This window comes from Nipponia nippon, unplaced genomic scaffold (assembly GCF_047370975.1).
Source record: "Nipponia nippon isolate SJK-2023a ecotype South Korea unplaced genomic scaffold, ASM4737097v1 scaffold_62, whole genome shotgun sequence".
NCBI lineage: Eukaryota > Metazoa > Chordata > Aves > Pelecaniformes > Threskiornithidae > Nipponia > Nipponia nippon.
In genome coordinates, this window is record NW_028262383.1 from 330750 (window position 1) to 347992 (window position 17243).

Below are 17243 nucleotides of genomic sequence, written 5' to 3' on the forward strand. Positions count from 1 at the left end.
CAGTATGTCACACACTATCTGGGTGAGGCTGTCCAAGTGATTTATAGTGAAACTGTACACCGTGACGTTATCTGCGCTATTCGACCATCCTGTTTCTTTGACATTCGGGAAGCTCAAATGTTTCCGACTGCAGCTGCACACCAGCAGACGTTTCAGCAAGCTGCCCGCTGTGACGGCTGAGCTTTATCCCAAGAAGATCTGGTGAAATCCTCCAGCCAAGGAGCACTATCTATTTTTGTAGGATAAGGCTCAGGGGAGGCAGCGATACCACTGATACATGCTGTGCCTGGCTGATGCTCAGCTAGCAACATCAGGACAATTGCATGGGAACAAGGCATGCACACAACAGGTTCCCCTTCTGTCCCAGAGGATCTGCTGCTAAGGATTTTCTCCTGAGGTCTTTGACTTGAGCTTTAAGCCTCCAAAATGAGGTCCATGGGAAAGGAGGGCTGTGGCACTTAGCCCTTCTATTTTGTGCCACTTCAGCTTCGTTTGAATGCTTGGAAAAAACAGGAAAGGTAATGCAGCCTCTCAGCAAGCCCTTCCCCAAGCAACTGTTATGACAATGTGAGTATCAGAGGACTGGGGTGGGATGAGCAGCATTAGCAGGGGCCATTCCTGCACACAAAATTCAAGTCTGCTTCCTTGGTAGACTCCAGAGGATGCCAAAGGCCAGGCAGTTTCTGTCTCTGCACACAGGACATGCAGAAATAGGGCCCCAGTTCACAGGGCTGCACAGGCACCCCCAAATGCCACACGTCCCTACTGCTGTTCCCCTAGAGCCACATACCTAGCCTGCTTTGACGGGCTGAGTGTCAACACAGAGGACCCCAGCGCTCAGGCTTAAAAGGTTTTATTTTAAGAGACAGACAGGCTTCATGCAGTGAAACCCCCCTGGGTTTTACCACAGTATTTGGTCCTCCGTAGCATGGAAAGGGATGGGGATGGACACAGCCCAATCTAACTGCAGGGCCAGCCCTGGTCCCTCTGCTTGGGGGGCTGAGCAGCACAATGCCCAAGGGGGCTGGAGGTGGACCAGGGCTGGTGGTTCACAGATGGATGCACAGAGGTGGCTCTACGCAATGATGCTGGTCAATGGGGACACCTCTTTGGCTGAAGAGGACTTGGGGCTTGGGAGAAATTTGCTTATCATTCGTGCACAAACTAAAGCTTATTCAGAAAAGCTTTCTGGGAGCTTTTCAGAAAAGCATCTGTCCTTAAGTAATCGGAAAATACTCAAACTAGGAGCATATAAAAGAAATATAATAAAATCATCAGTTTCAAAGTTAGGCAAGAGAGATCATCACGCAAATCCAGTTTCTTCTCTGCTCTTGTGCGTGAGGTTGTTCAGAGCCTGGCTATGGTCTGGCATTTTGCAAAGCCCTTCTGCTACAGATAAATCCAGCTCAAAAGAGAAGTCCTGAGCATGAGGCCCAGCAAGGTCCCAAGGCCAGGAAAACACTCATGCTACGACCCTGTCTTGTTTAAGGGAAAGACTAAAAAATAAAAAGACAAGCAACCCGTGTCCTGGGGAGTGAAAATATCCTCAAACACATCGGGAGTCAGCTTTAAAGGGCTTTAAAATAGCTTATTTGGTCACACAAAAGCCTGAGCACTTTCCCCAGCATCACCAACTAGCTGAAGCATTCAAATTCAAATCAAAAGCATTCTCTTTTGTCTACTCAAAGGCACACCAGCTGACAAGTTACAGGTTTCCCTCTGTGAGTGGGTTTTTGAAGAGGAAAATACCTTGATGCATGTCAAAGGCTCAGGGATGACAGCCCAAGCCTGGCTGCTACACACCAGCACTTTCCACCCTCCTTAAGAGCAAGTGGTGTAAAAATGAGCAGAGAGGGAGAAAAAGAATTGCTTTGCCATAGGCCTGCACGCACAGCCATAATTTCTGCAGCAATATGTGATGCTGATGGATCAGGTTAAAGATGGGTTCAGGGCGCTGCACTGTGGCGAGGCCAGGACCCAGATGCTCACTTCACTGGATAACAGCAGGTTTCTTACCAGTAAATGGTGCTCCTACGTACAGCTAAAGAAATCTAGAAGAGGAAGAAAGGAATTTTTTTTAACTGGAGCACCCAGCAGTCCCACTTTTCGTATCATGGATGTTCCCACATCCTGAGGTATTTGCATTACCTACCAAGGGAGACGTGCTGCACCCGGAGTGCCTCCTCTGATAGCCTCAGTCTCTACTGAAAGCGTGCACCTACCATAGCTCAAATGCCAAATCCTGACGGCACCTGCAAATTGGACTCAGACAACCTTTTACCACAGAAAGGGTCATTAAAGAAAAAAGGAAAAAAAAAGTCTGGTAGCTTCCAGTCTAGTATTTTCATGGAAAATGCTTCAGGTTAAGCGACAAAAATAGAAGTTGACTAAAAGATGCAGTGAGGGTCAGGAGCAGGTGCTGTGCCCTGGCGCTGCATCACCACCACAATGAGTCTTGCAACAGAGTTTTTCCAACAGGGAAGAGCCAAAAAAATAGTCCAGATCTACTGTATACATGTTGCACTGTAAACAAAATTCAATGCCCTGCCCAGGACAGCTCATGTGGCATACCTGGCACACTGCACTCATTTGCATGGGGGGCTCATTAAACACCGGCTGAAGCTAAGGCTCAATTGCTAAACTGAACAGATGTCATCAGTCTCGCTGCCTGTTGTATGCACAAGGCATCCACCCCCAACTTTAAATAGCCATTCAGTGCTCTCTGCTTAACTGATTTGGAAACATTTTGCATGAGGTCAGCCTGCCAATTAAAGAGGAGAGCCCACAGCATGCCCCAGGCCACCCGGAGATCAGCTGCTCAGCCGGAGGGCCCTGACGTACATCTCTCCTCACCACCTCATCTGACATTTATTTGGAGATGGGGTGGAAGCTCTGCTGCCTGGGCACACAAAGTCCAGAAAGCCCTTTTTCCTGGGTGCTTTTGCCAGTGGAGACCTACAAAGCCTCGGCAGCAGATCCTGTGGGGTACACGCAGCCTCCCAAGGCTGCTGCCACAATACAACTGTGCGGCACAAATATTTTCTTGTTGCAACCCCTGCGTTGGCTGCTTTCTGTCCTAGTTACCTCTGGACTGATGGCTTTGTTTTCCTCTGACTTCTGTGCTTGGTGCTGGCCTCTCTGTCCCTCAGACGGCACAGGTCCTGCCTCCGACACCTCTGAGGACGACGGAGCATCCTCCGTCTGTCTGCTGACTGCCACAGGCTGCAGGGCAGCCTCGCTCGCAGCCTCTTCCTTGGCTCCTGCCTCCTCCTTCCCTGCTGCTGGCTTTGCTTGCTTATCAAAATACATCTCTTTCAAAGAGAAGTGCACATCGCCATTGATTTTAGTGTCCTGATTCACAGCTTTCCCGGGCTCTTTGATTTTTGGACCGTTTTCTACTTCTTGATCATTTGCCACCCTCAAACGTGCATTCCTGCGTAAGGGGACAGGAGGGGCAAACCTTGGATTTGGAGAGGGGTTGGCCCTGTCTCGCCCACTTTCTTCTCGCTTGGAAACTTCCTGCTTTGCTGCTGGAGGAGCCTTCACCTTCTTTTTCTTTTTAGCTGCAGAGTCTTTCACCATTGGCTTAGTTGCTAGGTCCTCCACTGTCTCGTAGATGTACGCAAGAAAGCTGTTCCCGTTCTCCTCCACGCTTTCCAAAGAGGCATCTCCATTGGTGGTCACTTCTGCTTTCAAAGGTGCTATCAGTTTGTTTGGAAAGCCCATCATTGCATTGACCCGCTGCTCCTTTGGCTCAGCAATATCCTCATGTAATCTGGACTGAGAATCGGCAACATGCACTTTTGCTGCATCCTCCTTCTCCCACAGAGAGGCTCCCGACCAGAGATTCAGATCCCTGGCCAGCCTCCGCTTTCTCTGGAGCCGATCAGGACTCATTCCCTGCAACTTCTCCACCTCCACGTTTTCTTTCCCTCGTTTCTTGCCCTGTTCAATCTCTCGCAGCTTTTCTTCAGCTTTTCTCTTAATTTTGTCAAACCACTTTTGATGGATTTTGAACTCCGTCATGGTTCCCACTTCCAGCACACCAGAGCAGGACACGATGCCTTTGTTGTTTCTAGCTGAGGCTTGGTAAATGCCTGCATCTTCTTCTCGGCACCTGGAAACCAAAAGCTCTGCATGAGACCTGCCCGTCCTCCCCAGGCACTACCACTGGGCACAGAGGCATGCACGGTCTCCCACTTCTTGCTCCAGAGGGGCCAGAAGATGAAGACATGACCCTTGAGGTGCCCGCAGTAGGTCTGGAGGCCTGGGGCTGGCCTCCCTCCCCGGGCTCTGCCTGTTCTCAGCTCTAACAGATAAGCAAGTTGGATGTTAAATCAGTGCCCAGCTCCCCTCTGGGCTGTAACTCTGATAAGAGAGGGCTGTGCTGGAGGAGGAACAGCTAGCACCAGGCTTCCTGACTGTTCTTGGCCACATTCCTCTGCAGGAACTTCTCCTCTCATTTCTTCACAGCCTACATGACATTTCTGTTCTTCCTCCACCCTACTGCCTTACCAAAGCCTTCCTGCCCCGCTTCACAGGCACCAGCACAAGCACATGCATGCTGTCTCTACTGTCACCCCTTGGGGATGCCTGGCCCATGGAGATCCCTGCTCCTGCAAGAGGTGAGCCAGCCTCTGATGGAAACCTGGAGCACACCTGCGGCAGCAGAAAAACCCAGGCTAGAAGCACGAGTTTGACTAACTACCAGCAATACCGATATTCTGCACTTTCAGACAGTGCCGCACCTGTCTGACATCCCAAATCCAGGACTTGAGGTGCAACAGGTCTCTGTTTGCTGGGGACACAGTGTGCCTGGCTCTCCAGAAACACAGTCCTCATTTAAAGTTAAAAGAAGCTGGTAGTCAGGGCTGAATAAAGGAGACCCTTGGCTCCATCAGCCAAGTGCCAAAGCCGCCCTTTCCTTCCTTGACCTCATGGTGAGAGCTAGGAAAGACCCTGCTGGGACAGGGCTGCAGCCCTTTCCCCTCTTTGGTCTTGCTTAGGACACTCCTGTGAACTGTTTCTGTCCTTGTCAAGTCTGATTCCCTGGACCCGCATCCTGGAGGCAGCCAGTGCTTTCCCTTCGCTCACCTTCATCCAGCCCTAATGATCAGCTCCTGTCTGGTGCAGCCATAGCACACACTGCTACCAGCGGTGGCAGGCTGCAGAGAGAGGAATTTCTCCTGACCTTCCTCTTGCTTCTAGCATGGCAGCTATCCCTGGATGCAGTAATGGATCTCATACTGATGTGATCAGGGAGTCATCAGAGCGAAGAGCTGAAGGGGAAGGGACAGCTGGGAACATCACAATGGGGAGCAGAAGGGGCCAGCACAGGTGTTGGGGGAAGATCACTGCTGACAGCCAGCTCCTCCAAATAGTGAAAACATGCTCAGAGCTCCCATCACCAAATCCAACCACTCTTCAGCTTCTTTACTCACTTGTACAGCTGCAGGGTGTGGCGATTTCCATGACGGAATATCTCATACTTGGGTAAGCCACAGTAGCGGTCCATCTCTTCATCATCCTTATACCATGTCACCTCCGGCTGCGGGTATCCTGGAGAGGAGATGGATGGTAGATCAGGGTGTGAAACATTGCAACCAGTAGCACAGCAAGCCTGCTCCCGTGGGGACAAGGTATCAACAGCAAAACGAAACGCTCCGGCAGAATAGGATACATGTTATTCTGGGCTCACTGCATTCTTTAAATCACACAGCAGAATAAGTATTGTGAGTGGAAACCTGATGGACTTATCCAAGTCTTTTATCACTCCTAGGAGTAGGGCTATTTTTGTGAAAAAAATCCCAGCACTTCATTCCTGAACAGAGGGGAGTGGATCACACGATTGTCTCCTGTAACACTGGCTGGGAAAAGAAGGTGAGCGTACTGTCACCTTTATATGAAGAGGCATGTTTTGATGAGACTAAGGCTAAGGTTAGAAAAAAGGCATTCACCCCTCCATGGAGCTCACAGCATTTTTCTAAGTGTCACAGCCTGTAAGCTGATCCAAAAGTTTCCATTGAACAGAAACAACCTTGATTGCATCACAGCCAGATTGGTGTCCTACAAATGTCACTTGACAACAGATGCCACCTGCCTTTTCAGTAGAATGACATCATGATGTGTGTGACTGGCTGGCTAGCAAGCTGGGCACGCAGCCACATTCCCCACCACTGACAGCAGTAGTGGATCAGCATGAGTGCCCCACATGGACCAGTGATAGCCATAGCCCTCATCTCCCACCGACAGTGGCTCTAGCTCAGAATAAGAGCAGTTTTCCTCTGAAAACTGCTCGAGCCAGTGGCCAGCACTGGTTCCCGTACTTCACATGGGGCTCCCGGCACAGCCAAGCTGACCCTAAGGGCATGGGATAAAAGTTTCAATGATCGCGTCAAGCCTCCACTTAAGTCCATGCGCTTAACAGTTGTTCAAAGCCCCAGGGTAGATATCTGAAGCTTATCTCCTGCAAATGCCCCTGCTGGCTTTCTGTGCTGCCGAAGTGAAGGAGTCCGGCACATTGCTTACCTCCACCAGTCCCCAAGGGTCTCCCCACCAGCCCCTGGCACTCCCGAATGCAGCAGGGGGTCAGCTCTCATGGACAACCCTGGCATGGGGCCAGCAAGGGCTCTCCAGGAATACCCAAAGCGTCCAGACTCGATGGCTCTGAAGTAGCGCGAGGGCAGGGACAGGGCACTACCCACCTGTCCCGGATACTTCCCAGCTGTCAACCCATAGGTCCTCACTAGGACCCTTTTCATCTCTGGGGTGAGAAGCCTCCTACTTGCACCAGCCAGAGATGCTGGCAGCCTCTAGCAATGCCTGACCCCATTATCCCTGTTCCCATGAAGGTCCCATAGCAGGAGCAAAAGACCAGGAGCAAAGACTCATCAGCAGGAGTTCACCCTGATTTTGGCCAATTCAAAATGCCTTTGATCAGAAAAGCAGCATATGTCAAATCTCTTCCTCATGTATTGCTTGGTTCCCCCTGCCCCAATCTGCTCTTCTGATACACTCCCTGTCCCCATCCCTTGCTTGTTGGGGGTCTCCAGTGTCCTCTGGCCCCTCGAGGGACTTAGCCCACTGGAACCAGACAGGGTTAGGGAAAGAGTCTCAGAAGAGTTTTCCTTTCCTGCTCTCCTCCATGAACACTAGCCATCCCCATAGCCCAGACACCCCTGCAGAACAGATTTTACTCTATTATCTTCCTTTCCTCACTGAGGTCTCTTACTCTGCACTGTCCCTGGCATCTACCCTCTCCATCCTCACTGCCGGTACATCTGTCGCATCCTTTGCTGCCTCATTCCCCTCACACTGCTGCCATCGGCAGCTTTGGCTTTCTGTCGGTTAGTGCCTCGTTCCTCCTCTTTTGCAGGAAGCCAAGTCATTACTTTCTCTTGAAGCCCTTCCTGCAAGGCTCTCCATCCTCGCCTTCAGTCCCTGTCTCACCACAGTCTGCTCTTTGCTGCTGCTCTGGCCCTCCAAACCAGTTTCTAGAAGTGCAAAGCCCTCAGATACTTGTGGCTGAAGCAAATGAGCCCTAAACTGCTAACTGGAGGAGGCCATGAGATGGGATCACCAGGGACCAAGGCCGCTGCTGCTTATATTTTCCATAAATATTAGCTACTGACTGTACTTGGCAGCAGGACCCTGAGCTGAATGAGCCTGTGGGGGTTTCTTTCTGCTCCAGGGACGAGGAACAAAACAATTTCCACACACAGCTCACACTTTGTCCACAGCAATCCTACCCTTCCCAAGGGCTGTTCTGCAGGCGAGACAGCCTGCAGAGACAGCCTCTTCAGGAGGCCCCCACGGTTTGTGACACAGAGAGCTGGCAGGTAGATTTTCCTAATACCCTGCGAACAGCAGTCACAGCACTTCATTCTGGGAACTGCAAGCATATAATTTCCGAGAAGCCCTGTGATGTCCCCCCATGGCCTCTGCAGCTGATTCCCATTCCCAGCTGACATCTGCCAGAAAGAGCTGCAATTTCTATAGCTATGATGTACCTCGATGAGAGGCTTTTTCTCCTGTTAAGCCTAAACTCTCTGACCTGTAGCACTTGTGTCCTTGAGGCTACCTGCTCTCTACCAGGGGCTACTGCCGTACCAGCCCAGCGCAGGCAAGGAGGGACTAGCCCCTGCTGCATGCTCCAGCCTGCAGTGAGAGGGAGCTACAGGCAAGTGGTGGCTGGAAACCCACAGGCAGAGGGAGGCCGAAAGGCTTCCCACCTCCCACACAGAAACAGTGGCCCCAGCTGCCTGTTCAAACACCAGCCGTCCATCCCCAGGGGCTGTAACCAGAGCCAAGCAGGGGATGGAGAGATGCCTGTGCAGGGACAAGGCTCCCTGGCATGCCCTGCACTTCGATGGGGAGTGGAGCTGCTGCTGACACTGCAGGCATTCATCTTCAGGCTGCTGAGTGAATAAATTCCCCTGGTCCAGGGTGGGGTGGAGGGCAGGCATCACTGCCAACACATCCCCTGCAGCCACAACATCCACAGCTTGCCCAGCTGCTGCAACAGACCAGTTTCAAGGGTCCGGGTGGGATGGGGTGGCTGAGCCGAGGGCTCCATGGGCAGGCATTCCCATGCTGCAGGGTGCCGGCTGCCCACCCTTAGCATAAGCGCATTGCAAGACAGAGCAGCCATTCATCAGGCACTCGTCCTTCCAAAACCTGTCACTTCTGCGGACCCCCTGTGCAGCTGGTGCCGAGAGGGATTCGCCAGCAGCTGGTCCCCTGCATCCACCAGCAAGTGCCCTGCAGTTACAGACAGAGCAGTGCCAGGCGTTCCTGGGGAGCCGGTAAGGCGTCCACTGCACATCTTCGAGCCCAGCACAAGTTTTTTGGGAAGCATGTCTTCCAGTAGCATTGCTCCAGCATGATGGCCAGCCACTGCAGGACCCAGGAGACTTCTCTGAGCAAGGATTTTTTTTCATGGAGATTGCCAGATTTAGATCAAACATTCTTTTTCCCAAAGCTGTTAAAGTCTGAGAAGTCTTCAAAGCTTTGATGACCTTAACCAAAACAGTTCTTGCAATAACTATCCAAAATCACCCAGAGAAACTCTGTTTAAAGGAACTTACTTTTTTTGATATTTTGAGGCAGGGGTGGGGGGAGTTAGTCTTCTGAAACTTGGGAAAGTGGAAACAATTTAGAACAATTACACATAATCTCCATGGTTTTCTGTTTCTGCTCTACACAAGCTATGTGGAGTGGGGGCTTCAGGCAGTTTTGGGAGGAAAAGTCATGGTAAGATCTCATCCTTTCTGGCTTTATGGATTTACACCTCCCCATCACCTGAAGACAAGGAAACTTCCAGTAATGCTGACAGGAGGGACAGATACTCACTAAGAGCAGCAGTTCCCCATGCCACTGGCCTGCAAGCGGTGCTCATTCTCCATCCCTTTCTTGCCCTGGCTGCCCCAAACCCAGGCACCCTCATCTCCCACCAGCCTGCTCTCTGCTCTTGTACTCACTACCCCATCCCCAAACCCACCCATCCACCCCTCTCGCAGCCCCTGCATTTCTCCAGACATCCTTCATCCAAGCACTTCACTCTTGTCCTTCAAACATTTCCCTAAAAGGGCCACCACAGATGCAACAAGTTGACCTCCTTTATGCTTATTAAAATCCTCATCCACTAAGCATGAGACTATCTACTCCCTTTATCCTAACTCTCTTCCCCAAGCCGTGAGCAGAGCCCTTTCCCCTCCACAGCCCTACAATAAAACCATATTGTTTCCGGGCATGTTGCTTTGTTCACTTCCCCTCTGCGGATGTGTTAGTCAACACAGTGCAGAAGCCCATGTTGATCGAGCACCTGCATAGCATGGGAGAGGTACAAGGCTGGACACTTCTTCAGCACAAGCACTGACTCATGAAGGGAGTGATGGGACCTAGCTCCTGAGCTGATGATTTAGGTAGCCAGGTCAGAGGGCTTGAACCTTCCTTTCAGGAGGGCTGAAATGGTGCTGAAGAGGCAGCTGTACAACAGCAGGCAATACCTGGTACTGACATATGATGGTCTTGGCTAGATCCAGTCATCATCTCTCCCGATTGGCCTCATTCCCTAACAAGCAGTCACAGACCTAGGCCCCTTCATCCAAGCCCCCACATTTCATCAGCTGACATCTCTTCCCAGCCAACGCTATACAGAAATGACTGAAAAGTTGTAAAATCCTTGTAGCAGTACCTCCAATAAGGGCCACTCTGAATAGAAGAGCCCAATATCCACTCACTGGGAAGGATCTGTGATGACCTTTGAGATTCTGAAGTCCAGACAAGGAAAACACTTGGTGCAGACAAACAGGGTGTGTTCTGCTCTGTAAGAAACTGCACAGTAAATGGAAATGTTCTCGTTCCCTTTTTCACGTCTCTCAGAGAACAAAGGATGAACTAATTTTGTCTAAAAAAGAAAACATGCCATAACTGATGCAGGATTTGACCCAAAACAATCAAATCAGACATACTAGGGACACGGGTAGCAGGCAGAACTAGGCCACAGGAGGAAAGGAGGATTTGTGCAACCACCCAAGAGCATCAGGAAGTCTGCTTCTGCCTGATTTGCTTTTTCCTTGCCTGCACCACCCAGCACATTTTGGAGACTGGCTCTTCAAACACTTGCATCTTGCTGCCTTCCTAGGACATATCCAGCAAGTCACTGGTATTCACAGATGTGGGATTACCCTGTAACTCTCAATATTGGTCAAGAAGCAGCAAAAAAATATTAAGATGTTACTGTAGGTCATATGTCCATATCTGGGGCTTGAGAGTCAAAACATGAGCAGCTGACAGTCTGCCCTTTGCCTCCTGCAAGTCTGTGAACCAAAGTGTCCCTGGACTCCAGCCACAGCAGTGGGACTGAGCTGGTTCCACTCTGGTCACTTGCCAGGGATGCAACCACCACTTCCTTTCTCCCCATAATGCCTCCCACTTGAATGTAAACATCATGGCAGCAGGAGATATCTGAACTACTGATCAGACTTTGCAGTCAGAGTTTGCTTTCCACCTCATGCCCCTCTCTCCCAAAGAGATCCTGAGCTCCTAAAGCAGTCCACATGCAAGACGTGACCATAGGTGGTCCAGGCTGCTTTTAAGGATGTTTCCACGAAAATTCCTAATTTTGTAGGTTTATTAATTTAAGTGCACAAAGACATCCCTCAGTCTAGTTTACCAGGTACCAAAATACTGCAATAGGCTACATGCTGAAGATGCTCATTTGACAGTTTCCTTCACTTGAGTAGAAAATGAGACCAGTATCAGGTCAAGTTTTTACCTTGGTGTAATACACCAAGTTGTGCTACACAGCAACAGCAGGTCATCCAAAACTGGAAGGCAGCATCCTGCCTACCAAGAGCAAGGGTTGACTGCAGGAAGGTCTACAAACTGGACAGAGAGCATATCTGTCTCTAGACGTTGATACTTTGATTTTGGTACAAGCAGAGGAGGTTATGCCTTGGCAGCATGTCTCCTGCACAATATACAGTGAAGAGTTTCTCTAGCTTTTCTAGGTGCTGGAAAGGACATGGACATGGCATTTACCAGGCTTCCTTGATAGGGCTGACTGAATTATCTCTCCTGTCTCCTCTTGAGTGGAAACTGAGCATGTTGGCATCACACACGCAGGGCACTTCCCACCCTGTCAGCCATCCAGTCTAATGGTGAACTAGAGCTCAGCTGCACAAATGCATCTCTCATCTTGACAAAGCCCACTTGGAGCTGATTGTATGTCCTGGTTTCAGCTGGGATAGAGTTAATTTTCTTCCTAGCAGCTGGTATAGTGCTGTGGTTTGGATTTAGTATGAGAATAAGGTTGATAACACACTGATGTTTTGGTCATTGCTGAGTAGTGCTTACACTAGTCAAGGACTTTTCAGCTTCCCATGCTCTGCCATGTGCACAAGAAGCTGGGAGGGGGCACAGTCAGGACAGCTGACCCAGACTGGCCAAAGGGCTATTCCACACCATATGACGTCATGCTCATGCTATATAAGCTGGGGGGAGTTGGCTGGGAGGGAGGGATTGCTGTTCAGGAATGGGCTGGGTGTTGGCCAGTGGGTGGTGAGCAATTGCATCATGCATCACTTGCTTTGTATATTATTATTACTACTACTTTATTTTATATCAGTTATTAAACTGTTCTTATCTCAACCCATGAGTTTTCTCACTTTTACTTTTCTGATTCTCTCCCCCACCCCACCAGGGAATGGGGAGTGAGTGAGTGACTGTGTGGTGCTTGGTTGCTGGCTGGGGTTAAACCACGACATAGTATTATTTGGACTTTGTAGGCGATGATGACATTTGTTAGAAGGAACTGTCAACCTCAAGGTGCAGTTGGTGAAGACTCAAGCCAGTAGGAGAAGCCAGGACTAGGCATTTTAAAAGGGGCAAGAAATCCTGAAAGGGAAAGCAGTACTACCCCCTGTCCTTGCAGTAAGCAGTCATGCTGTGGGTCTGCAGCACTTCTACACTTTCCAGCAAGGGGAGGTAGAAGAGAGAGTTGTATCTGCTTTTATTCAGGATTTCCTAGCATATCTAAACATCACTAATTTTTTGACCTCTGACACTCCTGGCTTGCAGAATGGTGAGTTCTGTGCTACTGCACAACATGTCAAGCTTCTGCTTTTAGAAAACTTCTAAAAAAAACTCTTCTAATGAATCACTGAGGGGCATGGCTCGAAGGTATCTCCCTAGCAGCCCACTTTTGCCCTAGAAGCAGGAAGTGATCTGCTAAGTTAAGCATCAATAAAATCAATGTATCTGTTGTATCCCTGCAAGTTCAGAAAGTCAGACCTGGAAAACAAGTAAATCCATATGAGAAGAGCCAAGAATTCAAAGCCAGCAACTCTCAGAAGGGCTCAGTTTGTGTTTCCTGGTGCACAGCCTATTTACAGCAAGTTTCTAATGGCAAACTAGATTTTCTAAATCTTAAGAAAGTCTTGGTTCTTGTGACTAAGAGGCTCACTGGAGATACCCTCCTCCTCCCAAAGCTTACAAACTTGTTTAATGCCTCTCACTGAGTAACCTGTTAGAATAAAAAACATGTGCAACATCAGGAAGGATCACAGAGTTGTAAACAAGTACATATTATGGAAAAAAGAAGTTTTAGAGTCTCCATATTTAAAGGACAAAAGCTCATCAGCAAAGGAGCCATTTACCTTTACACCACTGCATTGCCATGCCACACATCACAACAATGCCCTCTTTTTCAGCCTCCCCTTCTCCTCTTATTGGCCTAACCCCTTCCTGCCCAAGGTTAGATTTTAGCTCATTGTGCAGAAAGAGGCTTTTATTTCAGATGTTGACAAACACAGAAGTTTATCACTGATGCAAATGCAGCTGCACTCTAACCATTTACAGCCAGCAAAAACTGCACATTCCTGAGTTATGGAGTCCAGGATTAGCAGAGATTAGGACAATAAAATGTAGCTGGCCCAAGCAGTAACCAGCATATTCCATTTTCTGGTCTTTAATTTGCTTTGTTTGAGATGTTAGGTTATGCCTTTGCCTCTTTACAATCTCAGGTGGTTTTCCACCCTCCCCCCCCACCCTTAAATTAAATCTGAAATCATTATGCAATTGCTGAATCTTTACTTGGCAGTCTGACAACAGCAGACTTGTTAACGTGTTGCCTTGTTATCACTTGCTTTAGAGTTTAACTAGCACATGTCCAGCAAGTGAGGCAGGACCCGGTTATTCACTGAAGACACTGTTACCTGTCACTATGCACGTGAATTTAGCATCAGAGTCCTCGGACACAGAACGGGATTTGATAGTGGTTTCAAATAGTGGCTGGGTTTCCTCCGTCAGCTGAGAAATGATTGCGCAGAAGGTGCTCCTGGAAGATTCAAGAAGCATTTCTTAGAGATGAAAGTACTAGAAAAATCAAAGGGTCCCCTTCCTATCTCATCTCAGAAGCCTGTGTTCTTGTTGTAAATGCCCTCCTTCCCTCCCATCATCCCTACACTAGGTTGTTCACAAGTCCAGTCCAGTATCAGGGTATTTGACTGTTTTGTCAATCCTAAGATGACTCTGTCACTTTAAAGTGTCATTTGGGAGACATTCCCTTTGTCTTAGCCCTTATGGCTATCAGGGTAATGAATGTCAAGAACGATTTTAGTTCTTGATGACACAGAATATTTCTTTGATCAGCCAGCAGGCTCAAAGCAAGGCCCTAACAAAGTCAGCTTCATGTTCCCGGTACTGCACCATCAGTGTTTCAAGTCTTGTTCTGTTCACTGGGATTTGACTTTATTTGTGAAGGCTTCACACTGTAACTTCAGGCCAAGTGTGAACTGAACATGCCTCCCAAACACAGCGGCCCTCTTTGAAAGCTTTGAATTAAGAAAAGCTGCCTGCTGCAGGGACAGCTCACTGAAAGAGACCTTGAGCCTGGCTTGCAGCTTTCTGAGCTCAGGAATTTTATGTGAAGGTGACATCCATTCCCTGTTTAACCTCTCACTGCTGCAGGTAGGCACTCACACTACATACTCCATGAGTTCAGGCACTGACCTCGAAGTTCAGGCTGGGACACTCAAATAGCCAGAACTATCCCAATAGTGCAATCTGTAAAGCTCAAAAATAGACCTTAGATTCTCCAGTCATTTAAGCACTATCCAATGGTAGCAATAAATCAGTATATTCATACAGCACTGCCAACCCTGTTGGAGCACCAGCAAGAGACACTGCAGAAGATCTGGGCTTTCTTAAATAAAGGAAAATTATTTCATTCCAAGTTGGGTCTTCATTTGGATAGTGCTCTGGGGCTCTTGGAAGGGAAGAGCTTCTTCTTTCATTTTTCCCTCTGCAATTAAAACACTACACATTTACACTAGGAAAGAGGACCCCAAGGTCTCAAATGCAAGGAACTTAGGAGAAATAGCAAATATTGCAAGAGAACTGGTAGCTGGTAGCTCTGCTTATATCATTTTCACCAGTGAAAGACATTCCTTAAAGAAGTGAACAGCTTCCAGAGACATGCAAGAGGTGGAACAAGTCCCCAAACCATTCCTGACACAGCTCCACCACGAGCAGAAGGGCTCATAGCACATGTTGAGGGCTCCATGAGGAGGACCCCAGCCTCACAAGCAGCCCCTGGCTTGCAGACAGGATGCTGGTGCTGCTGCTACTCATGCTCTACCTGCTGAGGAAGAAGACTTGTTCAGGAAAAACAAAAAAACCTCACATTTAGCACGAACCCAGTAAGGTCAGGTGCACTGACAGGCTCTGTAGCAGGGACTGAACTGCATGCATGGCTGAAGGTGCCAGGATAGCTCCAGCCACAGCAGCTGCCTGTTTCATCCACCCAGAAAACTTACCTGGAGGCTGCAGTGCTCTATGATTTTCACTCTGGCTTCCTTCTAGAATGGGTTTGTAAGATACACAGGGAGATGAATCCCTGAGCAACAAACAACTGGGATGCAGGAGGAGCCTCATCTAGCTCCCAGGCACTTCGTGTTGTGTAAGGGTACGGGACAGGGGCAACTAGGGCTGTTGCATCTACTGTCTATATCCAAACATGTGTGGGATGGGGTAAAAACCAGCCACAGCTCAGAGTGTTTTCTGTGGAAATCAGTGGTCCCTAGGAGAGACTGGTCCTGGCAAGCAACTCTTCACAGGGCCAGGAAAGGGCTGTGGGAACCAACAGCTGTTTCAAACCAGAGAAACCTTGACATACTCCAACCCCAGGAGAAAAAAATCCCATTTCCAAAGAGCAAGGCAGACAATCCAGTACCAAGGCAGTTACTGGTGGGGTTTTGATGGCCCCTTCAATACAGATCCCCAGCCCTAGACCAATAAATGTCTTTTAGATCCACATAAGGTACTTCCCAGGCATCAATGAACATTTCTTACCGCAGCAGGAGAGCAACCAGATCAGCATCTTAAAAAAAGTGATGCGCACACACATATTGACACTCGTGATCAAGTTTAATCCCAGTACCATGCCATTGATATCAACAGGCAACACAAGGAATAAGTCTGGTCTATTCAGTGCAAATCCCACAGTAAGGTGAAATAACAGCAAAGGCTACTGAATGCTTTAGGAAAGCAGCGTCACCAGAAGCTGGGGGCTCCACAGGCACAGCAGATGAATCAGAGGAGATTTGCCCAATGTACACTTGGCAGGAAGTCCTGGAAGGTCTATTTAATCTTTCAAAGAAACCATTGTATTAGTCACAGGGGGGTTTTAGGGACTGCAGCTCTATGGGGCTCTCAGCTGACTCACTCCAGCTGCAACAAGACTTGTCCAATTTAAATTGCTTTCTAAACCAGTAATTCAGCACATTCAAGAAATCTGATACAAGGTGGCAGCTGCTCTTCCTCCAGGCCTTCCTGAAGCTGCATCTTTGTTGCAGAAAAAGCCCTGGAGCCTAGGAAGAGGACACAGGCAATTCAGTAGCCTTTTTACATTAAAGAGGGATTTCCATACAAAAGCAGTCTGCAGGAAAAGGAGATGTGAGAAGTGCATTCCTCTTCATCATGATTTTCTTTTCCTTACTTTTTGGTTAGCAATCCCACAGCTATAGGGACGTTCTGGAGAGGCTTTTCCCTCCGTGGTCATTCCTCTACCTGCTTCTGCAGCAAACCAGTAATGCCAACTGACTTCCAAATGTGTTATTTTGCCAGAGGCAAAGTGCAGCCCTACAAGTGCATCTCAGTGCAGTCCAAATGAATTAAGATCTTCACAATAAAGCACAGGATGGCAGGGAGAAAAGAAAATTTCTTCTTTGAAAGTCTCAGGGCAGGCACATCTAATTTTTAATGTCTCTGTATGGAAGTCTCACTTTAACATCAAGAAGTAGCTGAACACCCATCCTTTGGCTAAGAAAGAGGAATATTTCTTGCACCTTAACAGGAATTACGATGAACATTCACTTTGCTGCCTGCAGTTCAAGCAAGTATTAGGGATCCAATCATGCAGAATAAGGCTGTTCAATCACTTCAGGGTTCTCTATTAATTAGTAACAAAGCATTGCAGATTAATCATGTGCAGTCAGATTCAGCAAAGTGTTTGGTCAGAGCAGTTTAATGCAACATAGTTTTACCTTCCTAAACTGGAGGGAGAGTATCTGCTGCTTGATAAGCTAAGCAAAAAACAGCATAAAAACCATTAGACAGAGAAGCATGGAAAGGAGCTGAAATAAACAAACCATTACAAAGACATATTAATGATGAGTTGTTTTGCACAGGTCAGAGTTCCTATTAAAAGAAGGTACAGCTGCCTTACTCAGGCTGACTGC

General features: G+C 48.5%; 1 protein-coding gene across 3 annotated transcripts in view; it reads right to left on the bottom strand.

Annotated features, from left to right (window-relative positions):
- Positions 1 to 17243, bottom strand: part of ALPK3 (alpha kinase 3) — a 33914-nt gene that overhangs the window by 7411 nt on the left and 9260 nt on the right. For 2 of the 3 annotated variants that reach the window (XM_087738222.1, XM_087738224.1), the window contains 4 exons: positions 17049 to 17087; positions 13719 to 13840; positions 5442 to 5559; positions 3085 to 4117 (listed from right to left, as the gene is read on the bottom strand). In XM_087738222.1, coding sequence (XP_087594348.1) covers positions 3085 to 4117; positions 5442 to 5559; positions 13719 to 13840; positions 17049 to 17087 — 1312 coding nt within the window. The remainder of the gene's footprint in view (positions 1 to 3084; positions 4118 to 5441; positions 5560 to 13718; positions 13841 to 17048; positions 17088 to 17243) is intronic. The other variant, XM_087738223.1, reaches the window with a different exon arrangement.